Source organism: Helicoverpa armigera, chromosome 28, assembly GCF_030705265.1.
Source record: "Helicoverpa armigera isolate CAAS_96S chromosome 28, ASM3070526v1, whole genome shotgun sequence".
In the NCBI taxonomy this organism is placed as follows: Eukaryota; Metazoa; Arthropoda; class Insecta; order Lepidoptera; family Noctuidae; genus Helicoverpa; species Helicoverpa armigera.
The window spans coordinates 1,372,361-1,391,332 of NC_087147.1; the positions used below are offsets into that span (position 1 = coordinate 1,372,361).

At 34.6% G+C, this 18,972-nt stretch overlaps 3 protein-coding genes across 6 annotated transcripts in view; 1 reads left to right on the forward strand and 2 right to left on the reverse strand.

Moving 5' to 3' along the window:
• Positions 1–136: 136 nt before the first annotated feature.
• On the reverse strand, positions 137–8,828 carry LOC110382003 (Golgi pH regulator). The gene is made up of 9 exons (XM_064042447.1): positions 8,664–8,828; positions 7,873–8,036; positions 7,370–7,476; positions 7,020–7,123; positions 6,511–6,632; positions 5,536–5,765; positions 4,797–4,978; positions 2,103–2,288; positions 137–1,349 (listed from the first exon to the last, which is right to left on the reverse strand). Exons 1-9 carry the CDS (start codon positions 8,703–8,705, stop codon positions 1,089–1,091), a joined length of 1,398 nt encoding a protein of 465 aa, XP_063898517.1. The 5' UTR covers positions 8,706–8,828; the 3' UTR covers positions 137–1,088.
• A 549-nt stretch (positions 8,829–9,377) lies between these two features.
• LOC110382008 (zinc finger protein 2) lies at positions 9,378–11,543 on the reverse strand. Its single transcript, XM_021342458.3, has 2 exons — positions 11,227–11,543; positions 9,378–11,000 (listed from the first exon to the last, which is right to left on the reverse strand). Exons 1-2 carry the CDS (start codon positions 11,407–11,409, stop codon positions 9,486–9,488), a joined length of 1,698 nt encoding a protein of 565 aa, XP_021198133.3. The 5' UTR covers positions 11,410–11,543; the 3' UTR covers positions 9,378–9,485.
• A 345-nt stretch (positions 11,544–11,888) lies between these two features.
• The window catches only part of LOC110382005 (glycerol kinase 3), a 30,826-nt gene continuing 23,742 nt past the window's right edge, over positions 11,889–18,972 (forward strand). For 2 of the 4 annotated variants that reach the window (XM_064042314.1, XM_064042311.1), the window contains exon 1: positions 17,208–17,519. In XM_064042314.1, the coding sequence (XP_063898384.1) occupies positions 17,414–17,519 (106 nt within the window). In that variant the 5' untranslated portion in view covers positions 17,208–17,413. Of the gene's footprint in view, positions 12,053–17,207; positions 17,520–17,744; positions 17,961–18,972 lie in introns of those variants that run through there. The other 2 variants (XM_064042313.1, XM_064042312.1) reach the window with 2 other exon arrangements.

Sequence of the window (18,972 nt, forward strand, 5' to 3'; positions counted from 1 at the left end):
AAATTACTTTTAGAAAAAAAAGAGATACTTTTTCTATTTCCTAAGTAACTGTAACTTAAGGTGGCCTTTCCATGTAAACTTTTCTATTTTTAACTATTTCGATATAGTTTATGTAAGATAAATAAATAAATAAAAATTGTTAAATAAAACTATTTAATTGTAAACTTCGTGGAGTTTTATTTTTCCTTAATTTTAAGTTTTATCAGTCTTAACAAAACTATTCGTACTTAAAACTAATATGTAACATGTTTTTAGGAAACCACTTTGGTTAGGTATTGCTTTTATTTCATGACTTACAGGCAAATACTGAAACATCACTCAATATTAATAATTATCAAACGTCATATATAATTTTCTCTGCCATAACATAAATGTTTTTAGTAAAACTTAACATTAAGTAATATTTCAGTATTTTGAAGTTAGATTATAAAATCAGTAATAAACTTACACAATTCGCAAAAGTAAGAAATTAATTATTTTTACATCAAAGTTAAGTTCATCAAGGAAATATTTAGTGAAACTCAAACAAAAAGAGATTTAAGGAGACAGATAATAAATGACATAGGTCTTTTGGGAGGATAAGTGTGCGTTAACCTTAGAACTCTGTAATAAGCAACTAGAAAAAAGAAAAACGCAGTTTCTTATAAGTCTTGTCTTACAGCCCAACATACGTTTGATCACACAGTGCCTTAGGTAACACGGCAAATATTAACAATTTGCTTGTAACAAATACTCAGTAATTTTGGTATGATTCAGTGCACATAATTATAAAGAGGCTAAATCTCATTTTAACGATTTTCTTTATTTACATCACACACAATATCAAGAATGAAAGAAAAAAATAGAAAAGAGTTTTTTTCTTAGTGCATTTTTCTTTTTTAGTTTGCGAATGTAGCCAATGGTCTTACACAACCCCAAACGAAAATTATGAAAAAAGTTTTTTTGTTTTCATTAAAATAATGTAACAATTATATAACTGTATTATTTTTGTGCAGTGCCAATGGTAACTCATTCAAACAATTATTTTGTCTCAAACAACACACTAAGAAAACCCTCACAATTTAACTCCCTTAATTTAACCTACAAAACTAACTCACAGACGGTTGCTTATGAGCTAAATACAACGTAAAAATACTAGACAACGCACTAACTAGAAATATCACATCGAACCATCTATGGTAGAAATTAAACTGTAAATCTCCTAATACTTGGGTTATGATAATACGGTATTCCGAAGGCATATTCATACGCATTAGCAGAACCGACGAACAGAAATACATGCCCATTATTTGAGCTAGGATTAGGACAATGATGTTCGAAGATTTCGATGATGATATCTTGTAGAAGAACTGGAAAAGAAAGAGGTTTGGTAAGTTCTACTTAAATTATATAACAGAAAATGTTATTATAGCAATGGGTGTACTTTTCTGAGTATATCTTGGACACCATTGGCACGTGTTTCGGATGGCACGTTAAACTGAAGGTCCCGGCTGTCATTGAACATCCTTGGCAGTCGTTACGGGGTAGTCAGAAGAGAGCAAGTTTGACGCCGGTCTTACCAAGGGGTATCGGGTTTCCCGGGTAACTGGGTTGAGGAGGTCAGATAGGCAGTCGCTTCTTGTAAAACACTGGTACTCAGCTGCATCCGGTTAGACTGGAAGCCGACCCCAACATAGTTGGGAAAAGGCTCGGGAGATGATGATGATATAGCAACGGGTAACTGGGTTGAGGAGGTCAGATAGGCATTTACTTCATAAGGAGGTCAGATAAGCAGTCGCTGCATGAGGAGATCAGATAACCAGTTTCATCATGTGGGGGTCAGATACGCAGTCGCTTCTTAAGGTATAGTATATATCTGAATGAATGAGAGGGTCCATATAGGATAATGATACCATCAACATCGACTATCTAAGCCGCGGGTGACGACGCAGCTAGTATACAAACCTTGGTAAGTGTCAGCAGCAGTCCCCGGATGCTGGTCAGCACGATGCAGCCGACCAGTATGAAGGACACGTGCTGCGACCAGAAGGCGACGTCGATGTGCCAGCCGAGCCAGTGGACGACTATCTCTAGGCCACGGGTAACACAGCTAGTATACATACCTTGGTGAGTGTCAGCAGCAGTCCCCTAATGCTGGTCAGCACGATACAGCCGACCAGTATGAAAGACACGTGTTGCGACCAGAAGGCGACGTCGATGTGCCAGCCGAGCCAGTGGACGACTATCTCTAGACCGCGGGTAACGGGGTCCTTCTTGCCGACCCGGTCGAATACTATGTTTATTGTTGACTGAAACAAATAAAAAAGCGATTTCTATAATATACTTGAAAACCTTTGAAAAATATTATAAAAAAATGGTACAGCCAAATCTATACTAATATTATAAAGCTGAAGAGTTTGTTTGTTTGTTTGTTTGAACGCGCTAATCTCAGGAACTACTGGTCGATTTGAAAAATTCTTTCAGTGTTAGATAGCCCATTTATCGAGGAAGGCTATAGGCTACTTTTTATCCGGGTTCGTGCAGAGGTTTCCACGGGATGCGGGTGTGTGAGATAATCGCGCACAATTATACGTACAGATCAAACTGAGTCCCTCTTTTTTTTAATTCAGTTTAAAAAACTTGCAAAATGCCAACAATGGGACATAATAGACTAAATTATAGACAGAATACTGAAACTTAATTTAATTTTAAGCACTGCTCATCATTCTATTTTTTGCCACAGTTAAGTCGGTTTCTGCGACAGAATTACTATAAACTTAAAGTTAAGTAAAGTTTCGATGTTTCGAGGCCAAAACTGTCAACAAAATGATAATAAAATATACAATAACATTAAAAATGTATTTAATAAGATACTAATTGGCAATTTTGGCAGTTAGGCAAAAATAATTCTCACACCAACTGTACTCAAGTGCAAAAGTTTACCACCGTGCTCGATAGATGGCGTTAGTGGAAAAATTAGATCGCGCTATGGTTTCGTTACCGCGACACATAGGGGCTTGAGTCCGACGCCAAGTATCGCATACGTTTTAGACACTCTGTAATAGAGAAACAAGATTTATCTTGAAAGGGCGCTGGCTGGGCGTTTGTCTGGTCAGTGCCTATAGAATTACTTGAAAATAAATACGTAGGTAGACTGGTTGGGTTTGTCACTTAAGAGTCGTTCCTAATATTCTACCTATCGATTGATTTGCTAACTGTAGATAGAATTTCGACATTAGCCCCATACAATACAAGCCGCGTGCCTAATTAATTCCTATCTATAGTAAGCACATAATTGGGATTGGGGTAATTGGGAACGGCCTATAGTCCTATTATTAAGGCCAAAAAAAGTACAAAAAAGTATACATTTGTACAATTTAACTATCTTTTGCTTTTAAAGTTAAGTTTCGCGGGTAAAACTTGACGAAAATCACAATAAAAAAAATACAATTCCATTAAAAATTATATTAAAAGATACTATTTGGCTTTATAGACACAATTTGTTACAAAAAAAAACTAGTAATATTTTACACAAGTGCAAAAGTTTACCACCTCGCTCGATAGATGGCGTTAGTGGAAAAATTAGATCGCGCTATGGTTTGGTTACCGCGACACATAGGGGCTTGAGTACGACGCCGAGTATTTTATACGTTTTAGACGTCCTGTTATAAGAAACAAGATTTATCTTGAAAGGGCGCTGGCTGGGCATGTGTCTGGTCAGTGCCTATAGAATTACTTGAAAATCGATAGGGTGGCTGGTTACTTGGTCCTAGACTAAAAAACCGGCCAAGTGCGAGTCGGACTCGTGCACGAAGGGTTCCGTAAATTACAGTTAAATCAACCTATCTCAAAAACTATAAGAGATACTTTGATCAAACCAAAAATCGTTGAAAGAGTTAATTAGCATGCATCACCTCTATTTTTTTTAGAATTTTATACCCCGTAGTTATAAAAATAGAGATCAGAGACATTTTAAAAGACCTTTCCATTGATACCCCACACGGGTATGTACATCGAAAAAAAAAATTTCATCCCTCAGTTACATGTATACCCCACCCCCAATTTTTTTTTTACTATTTAGTGTCATATTTTTGTAGTGGTTCATACAACACATATTCCCATCAAATTTCATCACTGTAGTACTTATAGTTTCCGAGTAAATCGGCTGTGACAGACGGACAGACGGACATGACGAAACTATAAGGGTTCCGTTTTTGCCATTTTGGCTACGGAACCCTAAAAACCGGCCAAGTGCGAGTCGGTGTCACAAACAACCGTTTCATCTATAAAATGCACCTTTGTTGTGTAGCCCGTAAATATTTATTTATTCTTGTTTTCAGTATTTGTTGTTATAGCAGCACAATCACATTAAATGAAATGCGTTAATATACTGGTTAATATATGTCGTTAACACAAAGAAAAAAGAAAAATACGTAAAAATAAAAAAATGCATATTTCAAACAAAGTAAATAGAATAAAAATGTGCGAAAATTAGAACACCATACAAAAGTCAGTAATTACAAACAACTGAAATTCTCCCTTGAAAACTGGCAGCTGTCAACTGATCAAAACATTTGATACTCCTAACTTTACACATGATGTTGTAAATTATAAAAACGAAAAATAATTCCTGTAACCACAGGAATCGTTTTTCGTTCAGGTAAACCACGGAATGGATTAGGTATTTTTTTTACTATTCGCCATATAATATCATGAAGTATTTGCGATAGGATTTAATGCGATTGTGAACGACACAGCCGATAGATTATCTTCCAAGATATTTTTTTTTTGTTGGTAAAACTGAAAAATATACTTACAATAAAAATCTTCCAAACGCAGTACAGCGAGAAGAAATAGCCGAGAAAATTAAAGTATTTTCCCTGGAAGGTGTTGGACCACTCTATCTTCTCCCTCATGGTTCTGGCGTCGTGGGCTTCTAGGAACAGCTGCCGACTTAATTCTTCTAGACCTGATATCTCTTGACGGAGTTGGGTGATGTCTGAAAATAGATATATTATGGGTAATTGGAGAAGTTATTAAACAATCAATGCAATTTAATTTAAGAAACTCCCGCCCACTCTTAGTACCAATGAGAAATTTTGTAGGAGTTTTACTCTGCCACCTTTCTGTGGAGTTTGGGTCTGAACTAGTCAATATAATTTGATTGTATGAGAAATTGAAGTTATGAGTTAATTCGGTTTTTTTTTTACAGACTCTTTGCACTTCATACCTATTTGTAGTTTTGATTTGTATATCTTGTTTATTAATATGAATATCAAGATAGCTTTATAGAAAAAATATAGGTAAAATGCTGTGCAAAATATCCTTCTTTTTGGGAATTCTTTTTAAAATAAAACCAATCACTAATTTTGTTTGGTGCAAAAGATACTGATAAATTTTGTTTAAAACAAAAATTCCGTTATATATCTATGTACGATTGAACAGTGTACATAGATATCATAACTTTTCGATGTTTTTAGAACCTCACAAGCAACTAAATTGATGGAAACAATAGTCAATATTCTTTCAATACATAATATAAAGCAAAATACTTACTTTCACTCCCATGGCCCAAAGGATTAGCAATACTGCCAACACTAGACAAAATATTAGTCCAAAATCCTCCTCTATTCTTTACATTACTCTGGTCCAACATATTGTATTGCTGTCTCGCTCCCATACTGTTCGCTTCGGCTAATGCTATCCTTTTCTTTTTCACCAATATCATGTCCATGGTTTGAAGTAATTTTTTCTCGATTGATAGAACATCTGATTGGGTTACTGGTCTGAAATGTTATAAAAAAAATATTATTCGGAATAAAAGCTTCAGCTTCAACCATTATTATCCATTCAAAGCAAGTTGGATCTAGTCATAAAAAATCATCATCCTCCGAGCCTTTTTCCCAACTATGTTGGGGTCAGCTTCCAGTCTAACCTGATATTAGTTAGGATATTAGGAGTACCAGTGCTTTACAATAAAAAATATTGTGGGTATATTCATCTGATATGGTTGAAAATTCATGTTCATTAACTTTGACTTTGAAAGAAAAAAATTATAAAGGTAATGCTTATTAAGGGTCAATTCCCACTGAGAGAGCAGCGGCCGGCAGCGGCCGTAAGAGCACGGACAATGTACGGGAGCGCGGCGCCGCGCGGCCCGCCGCGCTCGCGCTCAATCCCTTGCATTTACGGCCGCTGCCGGCCGCTGCCGGCCGCTGCTCTTTCAGTGGGAATTGACCCTAAGTGATTATATGTACATATAAGGAAGTACATAAGCGAGTATTTAGGTGAAATAGATAAGAGACTTTATAATGGGAGTCCATAAGGAAGATATAAGAGAGTACATAAGGAAGAAACAAGAGGAGTATTGAATTAGGGTAAATATTAGGTACACAAAGGGGTATTTAGGAGGTGTGTGTAACGGTGTCCGTTAGAGAGTTTATAGAGGAGGTTTTAAGAGAGTAAATAAAGGAGTATTTATAATTTAAATAAATAAAAATCTGTAATGTAATCTTCTAAGCATATGCTTACCTTATAAATATAGCCATCGAAGTATACGGGTAATTGACTGCACCAAATCCAGATAGTAAGGCCATTACTGTAACGCCAATCACTCCTATTCGAGAGACACCTTGCTCTATTGAAAATATACCCTGAAACAGATTGATACAAGATTAAGTTTTTTTTGCTTGGCTCTCGGAAATAAATTCTCTTTATTTTCATCATGAAACAAGTTTGGTAGACCAAAAATTCATGTTGATATGTACAAATTATTTATATTAATATTCTAAAGCTGAAGAGTTTGTTTGTTTGAATATGCTAATCTCAGGAACCACTAGGCCGATTTGATAAGGTAAGATGGTTATTGGATATACTAAAAGTGCTGATTTATCTGCCGAAGTTGAGTTAATAGCCCTAAAAACGAGAAAGGTTATAACCACTGAAGGCTATTATTTTTATCCAGGTGCGTCAAGTATAATTAGTTCCCAAGGGATGCGATTAAAATCGTTGGCAAAATTCAAAATAAAGCTATTACTTACTTGTTTTGGACTCAGTATGGGAAATGGGTCTCCAATCTTCCAGAAGAAGTACAAATATATGAACCATACGAACATTGTCAGTGGCCTTATCATATTTTGAGAAACTGAAATAAAAACATGAAGAATTAAGTAAATAATTTTATCAAAAAAATTAAAATATTTTAGTATGGAACCTTCAACAATTTTTTGTAATTATAAGTTTGCTAGAGGAAAGATGGGTGCTCAGCAGTGGAATATTAAACCTATACTTATATCATATAGATAATTTTTTATCTGGGTATTGTATTTTTATGTGGGTAAAACCACTGTCAGAAGCCAGTAGTCTTACAACAAAGATAAGTTTTACTCACCAAATCTAATATTGCTGATGCAGAAGTATGCTATATAAAATGGTATTAATGCTATCACCATGAACAGCAAGGAATATAGACCCATGTTCCAGTGGAAATATCGGGAGCTGGAATCAAAGATGGACATAATTTAAAGGAGTTAAATTTGATTTTTTTACACAATAACTATTAGGTAGTGTACAAAATTCTATACATACAAAAACTTTTTTTGAGAATAAATCACAGGTAAATAGTTTTTTAATTGAACAAAAATATTTATTGTCAGTGATTTAGTTTTATTAATTTGACTGCTTGATTATGGACTTAATGAAAGATCTTAATGAGTATGATATATGGTATGATTTAGCATACTATCTGATTGATCAGATAAGTGATATTCATTAGTATTTACATGATGAAATATGAAAGTTTTTTACACTAACTCATTTTGATAACATTAAAATTATATTTCAATGTATGTAACACATTCAATTACTTCCTAATGAAACAAGTGACCAACTCACCTAGAATCAAGATAATCAATGATTTCAAAGATAATAAGCTCAAACATTGTACAGCTGAGTGCAAACGTCACAGAAAATATAAGCTGCACCAGCAAATGATGCACCTCATAGTCTCGGAATAGCTGCTTCACAAAGAATATCCAGCCGCCTACGAAGAATACTATCTGGAAATTGTAAAATAATGTAGTTAGAAATACAAATTATGGTGAACAATATTAGGTATTTGTTTTAAAAATGATAGTTCCATAAACAATATTGTTGAAGGTGCATTTCTGTGTCAAGTGTCATTGAATAGTGTAGCTGATACAAAGCTACACTTAGTGAATAAAACTCCGTGATCCCAAGACAAGACATTTTAATCTTCGTTCATATGCTATACAATTGATGGTAACGAAACCATAGCGCGATGCAGGATTCAAGCAAAAATGTAAAACGCCATCTAGTTGCAAATTACGAACTAAGCTCTACGGATTAAACACTTAGATAGATTGATAAAACTTTAAAGTGCCAAAGATAGGACAAAATGCGATACATACCAGCTTGCTCAGTCAAATATTCTATGATAGATCTTCGTAAAAAATAAAGATTTGCCGACAAGGGCAAAGCAAGCAAAAACAACTAAATTTACTGCACGAGCCTTTATATATTCAGGTAGTAATAGCAATCGCCATGGATATAGAAATGCGAAACCAACCTTCGTCTAACAAACATCAAAGCAAACATTAAAAAAATATATATCGAAAGATTTTTAACACCTAACCTCTTACAATGTTTACATTTATTGGTCTCACCTGCGATATTAAAATAATCAACGTGTCTTCTAGGAACGTCATTGTATATACAAGAAGCCGGTAATCGTTTTATTTCATTAATAGTCTCTTTGTTTTCAATATTTCTTCAAAATCCTAAAAGTTTGAAGAAATTGGACAACGTACGATGACAATATAACAGAAGTTTGACACCATTTGACACTGACAGTGACAGCGGCAACAGCTGACTCTATTTTTTTTTACTACTAGATTATGAAGCCAAGGAACGCTGTTACTCATCCTAGCCTTTTATAGATAAATCTGACCTTTATGCAGATACGGTACAACAAAAAGACCTTTGCAATGGCTCTTGCAAGAAAAAGTATGGTTTTTTTCCAACGGTTATCGTGGTCGATCTGGCTCCTTAAATATTGTCTAGAGTCCGCAACAGGCCACCAAAGCTCGTTAGGCCGAGTCAAGAAATCTCTTTCAATGCCATTAATTTAACACGCGGTATTGGTAGGATATAATATTGGAAATCTTATGTAAAACCAAATCCTCTTCTATTACGCAGGTACTGGTGCATAAACTTTTAGTTGCTCAATCTGCGAGGCATAAATATTAGGTAGGTATACGAAACTCCTTGAAAATTAATAACACAATCGATTGGTAGAAGATACTTGGGAAGGTTAGTACTTGCAGTATTACTTTTGGGAAACGGAGCCTGGAAAAACTTTAAATTATTTATTCAAGAAATACAAAAACAGTTTCCTTTGTACTTTAATAGTGTAATCATCAATCAACCAAAACACATAAATTACTTGATATTACATTCAAACAAAATACAAAAATAAATATAATTCTCTATACTCCTAATATCTTAATATAGTCTTCGGTATCATCAGATACTTCTAAATACACTTTTCCATCTTCAGACTGTTGACTGTCTTCATCATGATAGACCTGCCTAGTCAATTGATTTAAATTCGCCTCACTAGATTCTATAATTTTCTGTAAACCAGGAATAGAATCTCCAACTACCTTCACCACATCCATCTGCCATAGATTACCTTTTGTCTCTGGTTCAGTCTTCAAAAGAGTTTTCATTTGATCTCTATAATTTAATTTCACCTCCTTACTTTCTAAAGCTTTGTAAGTAAAATTAAGTTTACTATCACTAGGCTTTGTATGTGATTTTTTATGTTTAATTAGGAATGTTCTAGAATTAAATTTACTGTGACATATATCGCATTCTAGAGTTGCACCTAGGTGTTGCCGTTTCACATGATCGGATCTACGAGAAGCAGAAAGAAATCTGCTATTACAATGCGGACATTTGTAAGGTTTTTCACCAGTATGAGTCCTTGTATGGTACAAAAGAGACTCTTTACTGACAAACTTACGTCCGCAAGTTGAGCAAGGATAGTTTTTTTCTCTAGTGTGTTTTACAATATGTGCTTTTAATCTGCTCTGTGCCCAGAATTTTTTACCGCACCATTCGCAAATATGAGCCTTATAGTTCCCATGTTCGTACTGTATGTGAACTCGAAGAGAAACTTTTTGAGTATATTTCTTGCTGCAATAGTCACAGGTGAATTTAGCCTCAGACGGATGAGCCCTCGACTCTTGTCCGCATACATTCAGCTCAATATGCTTTTTAAATGTGCTTTTATTCTTGTAAACTCGGCCACAGTCCTGACAAACTAGAGACAAGTGATGACCCATCTCATGCATTTTTAGAGTATGGCGATTGTAGAAAGTTTTCCCGCACTCACTGCAAACTACGGTGCAATGACTTTCAAACTTGTGCGCTTCTAAAAACGCAGCTGACCCATAACTTCTAGGACATTCTGGACATTTAAAGACTTTAGGTGCATGTACTCTTATGAAATGGTTCCTCAAATTCCATACCGTTAGATAATCTTTAAAGCACTCTTTACACCTAAATAGATCTGGATTATTTTTGTCCCACAGCATATCTCTTGTTGGAATATCAACTTTATGTTTTTTCCTCTTTCTTCGTTCAGTTTTTTCATCATCCTCTTCTTTTTTAATTGCTTTGAGGATAAAATCTTCTACGTTTGTTTTTGGTGTGTTGTCTAAAGTGCGGTATCTGCGTAATGCTGCCCTTGTAGTGCTAATCTTTTTTGTATCATAATATTGTTTGCTTGTGAAGTCTTCAAGGTTAAGTGAGACATATAGAGATTTCGCATCATATAGCTCATCCGTAGCATATTCAAAGTTGTTTGCGATGCCATCAAATACGTTAGTAAGATATGTAGCGTTTCTTTCACTGCTAATTTTGAATTTGTACGAACTTATCGCGGAACTTATGCATTGATCACATAATGTGTCAAATGTACTTATGTAGTTGCACATCTGGAAATAAATAAAGATATTATAAAAAAAAAAAAAACAGTAAGGATCCTCCGCCCCTAAGACGACCCACTGACCCGGTTTCTTTATATCTTGGACATTCATATAAAAAAGTCAGAACATGTAAAACTAAATCTTACAAAGGCATTTAGGTACTTGAAAAACGGCACTGAGTTGGTGTTTTCATTCAGCATTTACCAAAAATAAATGAAAACAAGAAATACTTCACCTGTTCATCAAAAAGAGAGTTCAACACTTCTGAAACTACAATTTCATGATCATAATTATTTATATTGACTACAATTTCATCGTCTAATCCAATCGGTTTGTCATCTATGGTGCTGAGACATAAGCAGCAAAAATCTTTCTCCCCATTTATGATGCTTTTTAGAGCGTTATTTACGGCCGTCATTCTGTAAGTATTGTTTTGTTCGTAAGATATTTTATTTCTATGGGAAATGATGTGTAAAATAGTTTCAATAAATAAACAATGCAACAAGAACACAGATCAGACAAAAGGAAACAAATTAAATGTCAGTCATTTTTGGCGTCCTTTGTCAAATTGAGTCTGACGCTGTCAAATAGCATTGATTAAATTAGTGTGCTGAACAATATTTTTAGTCGATTTTAGCCTGTCCATGTAAGAATTCACAAAAAATAATTTTCATTTATTAGAAACATTAAAGCTTTCCACTGCTGCTAGAAAACGTAGCCTTTGTTCATATCTATTGTATTGTATTTCTAGTAGTAGGGTAACCTCTGTAAACTAAGCCAAATACACCTCAATCGGTTCAGCCGTTTTAGCGCGACTGCGATTCCTCGATCATAATAGTTTAGTCGATTCTTTTTTTTTTTGAATACCGTAAACTGATTAACCATCTATAATTATCGGGTCTGGCTGTTTATTTAGTCTGTGGATACGTCATTCGCATACTTTTGCACAGTAAAATAGATCCGAATAAAATAAATTAAAATAATTCAGAAAAGCATGTTAATCTAGCTCAGTGTTGTGATAATTGTGCATTTTTAAGACTATACAGTGTAATTTAATCGAGGTAAGTCTATAATATTCGTAAATCTCAGAAAAATAATTACGTGTAAGTTAAGTGAGAAGAGTATAATCAAAATTTGATTTATTACTGAAACTGGCCCTGATTAATGTTGAATTGAGATTTATTTTATAATTTCGTTCGTCACGGCTCATTTCTCCCTAGAAATGTACACGTTAAAAGTATCGATTTGCCGATCCTGTTTGGATTTTTTTTTCGACCGGCTACTTCGTATACTGCATTATTATGACAGAAAGGGGCTTATAAACTGCATTCTAGAGAAGAATTTGTAGTATTTACTTAAATATTGACCTCATTGCACCATTCAGCCAGTCTCCTACTTGGATGCTATATTCCAAATACAAAAAAGTTCTAACTGGATGACCAAAGCTAATCTAATTTAAGCTTTATTATGAAAGGTCTAAAGCTTAGAATTCCAGGATGTCTTATAAATATTAAAGTCTATTTTAGAATTAGATTGTCTCTATTACATAAGTTCATTTTAATTACTGGGGACCCGCAATAATTGCAAAATAGTAATATTTAAAACGATTAAGGCAATAAATAAATAATTGAAAAATCATACTAATTTTAAATTAGTTGCAATAAATATTGGTTTTTAGATTTGTTAATGTGTTCTTAAATTTTAATATTTACGAAGCCTGGTTGGCATCCATCTGACAATATTTTCTTCCTATTAGTACTCCAAGTAAAATCATTGATAAATTCAGAAGAAATCCTTACTAAGTAATTATGTTTACATTATACCAATACTTAATAGAAATATTTCCAGAAACTTCTAATGCTCTTATATTTATCTTATTCCATGCCTTACAATGTTTGCCCTCTAAAACTGTATAATATTGGATTGAGACTATTTAATTCAAAAAGCTTAGTCAATCAAATCATAAATTGCACTATAAAAATATATTTAAGTAAGTACCAATTTATATTACCCCTCGGTAATATTCCATTTTTTATAGCGCCATTCTTTAATCGGTACTGTACATACAGATTAAAAACATTATCAGCTGAAATATTCTTCATTATCAAACAGTTTAAGATAAAAAGTGACTGATTATTTCATTTACACATAGTTGTTAATATTCCATATAATCCTAAAATATCAGAAACACCGTTATTCTGGATTCATTGTCATCAGCCTTTTTATCGTCCCACTGCTGGGTTGTGGTCTCCTCTCACACAGGGATGGATTGAGCGATGTTCTTATCCTGGACTAATGCAAGTTTTCAAAGTCAATATTGATATCTATCATTTTTAAATAGTACATTAGATACTAGATTGGAAATAATGCATTTTTTTTAACAACGTCAAAACTCATCAAATGACCCCTCCCGCTGTGGGTTACCAGCGGTGAGGGAGTGTCAGACTCTTACTGACTAAAAACCGTCGTGTTCCGTCATAGGCCTTTTATGTACCAGGGCCGCGGTAACTCTTTCGAACAATCCCGCAGCCATGCATTAGCATTTCATTTAATAAAATAATTTCGAATGGAACTTTAAATAAATAAGAAAAACTTCCCAAAACTACATTTTAAAATTACTGGTATGTATAGAGATAGTGCTAAGTAAATAAATACTTACACATAACCATGACATCATTTTCACATTAAATAGATATAACTAATGAACTTTGGTACCAACCTTTGCACTTTGGCCGATCTCTCTCGGCCCAGTCTCAGCTTTTAATATTTGTCATTTACAAGATAACAACTAATTGGAGAAACGTGCAGACAATTAGCTTGATTACTATGAGGTATATCATATGTTTTGAACATAAATATTAATTGTTTAAATTCTTGATACTTCATACTAACATGGGCTGTGAAAACTATTAAATAATCTATAGGTACTAAATCTTGATATTATAAGAAATAGTGTTCTTGATTGAAAGTGATCTTCTTGGCAATTACCGCTAGTATTTGCAATGTTAAATACTTACCCAATTAATAAATGTTTGCGCCAGCGCTACCATGGTCGAGGCCTTCTAAAAATGTATAAAAAAAAACTTCGCGGAAAAATCGTCGACAAAAAGAATTTTGTAGGGAATTGGACATAGTTCGATAAATTATGGCCCTATGTAAATGTGGATAAAGATTGTTAAACGGTTTTATTTTTCTAATTAAAATAAATGAGATTTTCTGCCATTTGTGCACATTTAGCACCATGATGTCATCCAGCAGTTGCTGTATTTAAATTACAATTAACACGAGACATTGAACTGATTGCAACAAAGACAATTGTCTTTGAAACACGTTGTTATTATTTGTTCTAATTTCTGTAAGTCCCTTTCAATATCTGCATTTTAACAATAACCCAGACAAATACATATATTCCCCTGATTTTATTTGTTTTCTGCAAAAAAATTAACTGTGGTTACATGTGTAACTTTATAGTGAAAAAGTTAATTGGGGATCCAGTAACCAATGTTATTTCCGAATTTCAAAATTTATTGCAATTTTGTCAGACCCATTTTAATAACTCCCACTTCCCAAATAATTTCGTTGGTACAGGAAAAAGGGATCATATCGGTGCATAGATTATCTACCGTGATAAGTTTTTGCGTTTTTAATATTAACAAGGATTTAAGCCGTTTGTTTGCCAACATATTGCAACAAAGGGAAATCCCTAATATCCTGTGTTGAAATAGAGCAAAAACGGAACAATAATAAAAACGATAAATATTTCTAGTATTAGGTATTTCGATTAAAGAAAACAAAAGTGTTTTAACAACTTGCTAAATAGCCAAACATGACTTGTGACGTCACACTTGTTTATGCGTTCGAAAAAGTTTAAATCACGGAGTAAGGAAAGATTAGCGGAGATGCCGCAAGGCGGGTAGGTCAGGCGCCTCTTTCTTGGTCAAACACGTACGGAAGGCATGCCATAAACGATCAGTTACGAGTGAACTAACGAGGTGTTCGGGTTTCTTGAGACATCTGTCAACGATTTTTGCTACCTATTACAAAAATGGGAGGGTTCTAAACAAGGTGTATAAGGGCGGAGACAGTAACTTTCCCCGTCCACCGTACACCCACATTTTGGCGCGCTACTTTCTTAGGAGATTTTCCGTTATGGCACCTCCGCTAGTCATTTTCTTCTCCATGGTTCGAAAAGTGTTAATGCAAACGAGTTTTTATTTGTATTCAGAATGTGCACAAAAAGTCGAAGGCGTGGCTGTTTTATTAGTACAAGTCTGAGTTCATTGGTTTCTAAAAGTATTTTGTATTGGTGAAGGGGTGACCTTCATATGAACACCATTTTTTCTCGAGGTTTTCAGGGTCTTAGTATTTGTTTCCTGTATCCAAAAAAAAAAAAATGCTAAGTGACCTGAGGTTTTTTTCCAATATCACACACTCGCAGTGCATTCGAAATCATACTCCAAAAACACAAAAAATTTTGGTCCTTCGATAAAGTGATTGCTTTTCAGAGTTTTTTTATTTAATTTTGATTTCCTCTCCCCCTTTATCGGTAACAAACTTTTTACGAATCTCCGTAGTCTCCAAAAAAATTGGCATCACAATTTTCGGAGCAATAAAAACGTCATCGGCCTTGGTCTAGTCATGTTTACGTAAGCGGATCGGACACACCCCCGGCTGCTATGAAAGCGGTTTTAGCTGTCAAGGTGGCTTTGACGCAAGTTTTTATATTCCGCATAATGAGTTGTAGGAGGGGACTAGCTTTATCTTTGAATACTGTCACGATTGCGAGGTATTTATGTAACATTATGAAAGAGCATGAAAAGATCTAGTACGCCGTTATAACGCAAATCGGATGGTCAGATGATTACAAAGTTGGCATCATTAAAAACTAGTCGTTTTCGCGTGGGAACTTCTGTCCGTAAAGGGATAAAATATAGCCTATGTTACTTGGTAAGAGTGTAGCTTTCCAATAGCGAAAGAATTTTTTAAATCGGTTCTATAGTTTCGGAGACTTTAGGGCAAAAACAGTCATAAAATGTTTCATCTTTATTATATTAGTATAGATTATGAAAATATCTCCGAAGGGCACGCCTTTATAACGCAAATCGGATGGTCAGACGATTACAAAGTTGTTGTCATTAACAAAAATAATTCTGGTCACTCAACTCAAGCGTGATGGGCATACCTCATCTCTTAACGACTATTAGAAGATTGGCACGTTTTCAGCAGGAGACCACATGGCACATGATCTGAATGAAAGTAAATAGCTTTCCCATGAGTATGATGAAGTAAGACTTATAGCTTAAGCAATAAAACACATCTTGTGACACCTGTGCTGAACAACGCAATTGTATTTTAAAAATAAAATTGACGTAGGCGATGCACATCAAGGGCACGGTGGATTGTTTTAAGCTGTTTATACAATATTTTTTATTTTGGTTGTTGATTTTGATAATGCGACTAGACTAAATCAAGTGTTGGTTTTATTGTGAAACTCGTTGAGTGTGGTTATATCATGTTTATCCATTGTCAGGATGACAAGCACTTTATTCTCGTGACCATAAGGAAAAAACACAGGTGGTTCCATTTCATCCTCTATTCGATCCTCCAAGTTTTCCGCAGAACTATGATTAATTGATTCTTTATTGTCATGTTATAAGGAAAAGTTCATTCAAACCTGGGATGTGTAGTGTGTAGTTTGGACTTTGCCAATGTGTCACTTTTCTGTCACAGTTGACTTCAAAATCATTTTGCCGGTTTTCGCACGAGAGCAATGACTTTAGGGACACACGGACTCCCAAATAAGAAGAGTTCCAAGTTTATTTATAAGATTTTTGTACTCTCAGCGATGACACATACGCAGTAAAACTTGCTTCCTTTCTTTGGCATTAAATGTGTTTTTATTTGGCTTCTTTACTCACGAAAATATCTTGTTGTGTCGACTCGCACATGATTCCTGAGTAGCGAAAAAAATATTGCGTGTGCTCATGACGTCTGTTGACTTTGTCGTGATCGACTATTTTTGGATTACCAGACAATTTGTTTCGTAAATATTTGCCTCCAAACTTGAGTTACGTAATCGAAGATACATAGCATTTATCATACTTGCACTAAGTAGTCCCTTTCCTACTCCCACATGATTTATTTTGGTTCAATGAATTATAGGGGGTGACAATAACAGATGATGTAGACTCTTTGGATGTCTGCCATTGTACCTACTAGCTTAGTTTCATTCAACATTACCTGCAATTTATCATCAGTGCAAACACGACCGTATTGATGGACGAATATCCCAAAATTTCCGCGTAACTTAATTTATGAAGCAATTAAAATTTTTTGGCCAGTGTGTCCGTACCTGAAGTTCTATTTTTATACTAATCAACCTTACACAATTTGCTATTGGTCAGTTTGGTCATACGTTCGTGATGAATAGTGAAAACTTTATTCCTGCTCTAGTGTTCATTGTGCTAGTGATATTCGTGAAAATGAGTGATGTGAAACACATTTGGGACAAGAGTAAAACTAACTTACGTAAGATAATTTTTACATATTTATTAAATCACCCATAGACGTGCTAGATAGTATTTTACAAAAGGATATGAATAAATCTTATCATCAGTTATCCGTTGGCGTTCTACTCATTATCGATCGATAAATAGGGCTTTTGTTGGACGACATTCTGTCGCGATAAACCGCGAAATTGCGCTATGTCGCCAATAATGATTATATACGAGTTTGTGTTCGCGTAATTATTGTTTTATACCTAAATTTCATACGTCATTGTACGGTACTGATAAGCGTGGCGTGGGTGTGTAAGCCGCCGCGCCTCCAGTCCGACTGCTAGTTCCCGCGAGCATGAGCGCGTTTTGAGTGTTCGAAAATCGAATTTCGCGCCGAAATATTTGAAGTGGTTACGTGAAGTGATTTTTTTTCTTTCGGCCAGTGATATATTTTTTTTCTAAATGGAAAGAGGTATGTTTTCACTCGTAATTTACAAAGTACGCTTGATTTATCAAAATGAAATATTGTTAAAATATAAATTACAGGTTACTGAGAATAATTTACAAATACTAGATCAAGGTAATCGACTTTTCACTTTTGTTGAACCAATAAAAATGTATGTAGTGTTATCTACTTCCTTTTTTAAAGAAAATAACCGGCATTGGTATCTACATTTATAAGTAGCATGTCGATTGCTTAGCAAGCACTAGAAAGTAGATTACCGTCGAGGAAATTGAGGAAAATGTAAACAGAAATGATGAAATTTACTGTCTTTAAATCATAAAGGAAAATTATATTTTAATGTAATAATTTAAAGAGACTTAAAGAAAAATGTTATGATATTGATTTGTTGACTCGACTAATAATAAATTACATTTTGATAATTTAATTTTGGTCCTAAAATACGAAATGTAATATTTGCATAACTATATTAACCTACTCAATAGCTGAAAAAGGGTTTATATAGACAGTGTTTTTTTTTTATTTAAAATAACTTCATCTTCATATTTATGAGGGCCCACTCAAAACATTAAACTGGCCTTAACTTTAACTTTGATTAGATTTTGACGACTTTAACTTATCTTTCTCAGAAATACGATAGCTATCATTAAGTATGTGGTTTATTGTTTACAAAATTAAGTTTACATTACATTCGCATTAAAATCCATTTCTTAATGATAAGGGAAAAACACTGGTAAGTATAGTTATCGGCACGGATATTGAGCCCTGACCTTCACCTGCGCAGAAGCGATTTATTGGTTTATTGCCTTATGTTTACAGTGTGCAAAGCGATCCCCACTCTTCCGCCGAGAGCTCAATATCCGTGCCGGTAACTATATTCAGCTGCATCCCGTTAGACTGAAAGCCTACCTAGTTGGGGTCTAACATAGTTGGGAAAAGGGCAGGCAGATGATGAAGAGAAAAACCTCCTACCATTTATCAGATCGCCTATAATAACTTTGTCGGCAAAATGCAAACGCCA

Bases quoted from the DNA above. Each gene is read 5' to 3' on its own strand.
- LOC110382003 (XM_064042447.1), bottom strand. From the start codon at position 8,705: ATGACGTTCCTAGAAGACACGTTGATTATTTTAATATCGCAG. The intron at 6,633-7,019 runs GTAAGTAATAGC...AATCTGTTTCAG, and splicing joins CCATACTGAGTCCAAAACAA to GGTATATTTTCAATAGAGCA. The intron at 4,979-5,535 runs GTAAGTATTTTG...ATCTATTTTCAG, and splicing joins TTTGGGCCATGGGAGTGAAA to ACATCACCCAACTCCGTCAA.
- LOC110382008 (XM_021342458.3), bottom strand. From the start codon at position 11,409: ATGACGGCCGTAAATAACGCTCTAAAAAGCATCATAAATGGGGAGAAA. The intron at 11,001-11,226 runs GTGAAGTATTTC...ATTTATTTCCAG, and splicing joins ACTCTCTTTTTGATGAACAG to ATGTGCAACTACATAAGTAC.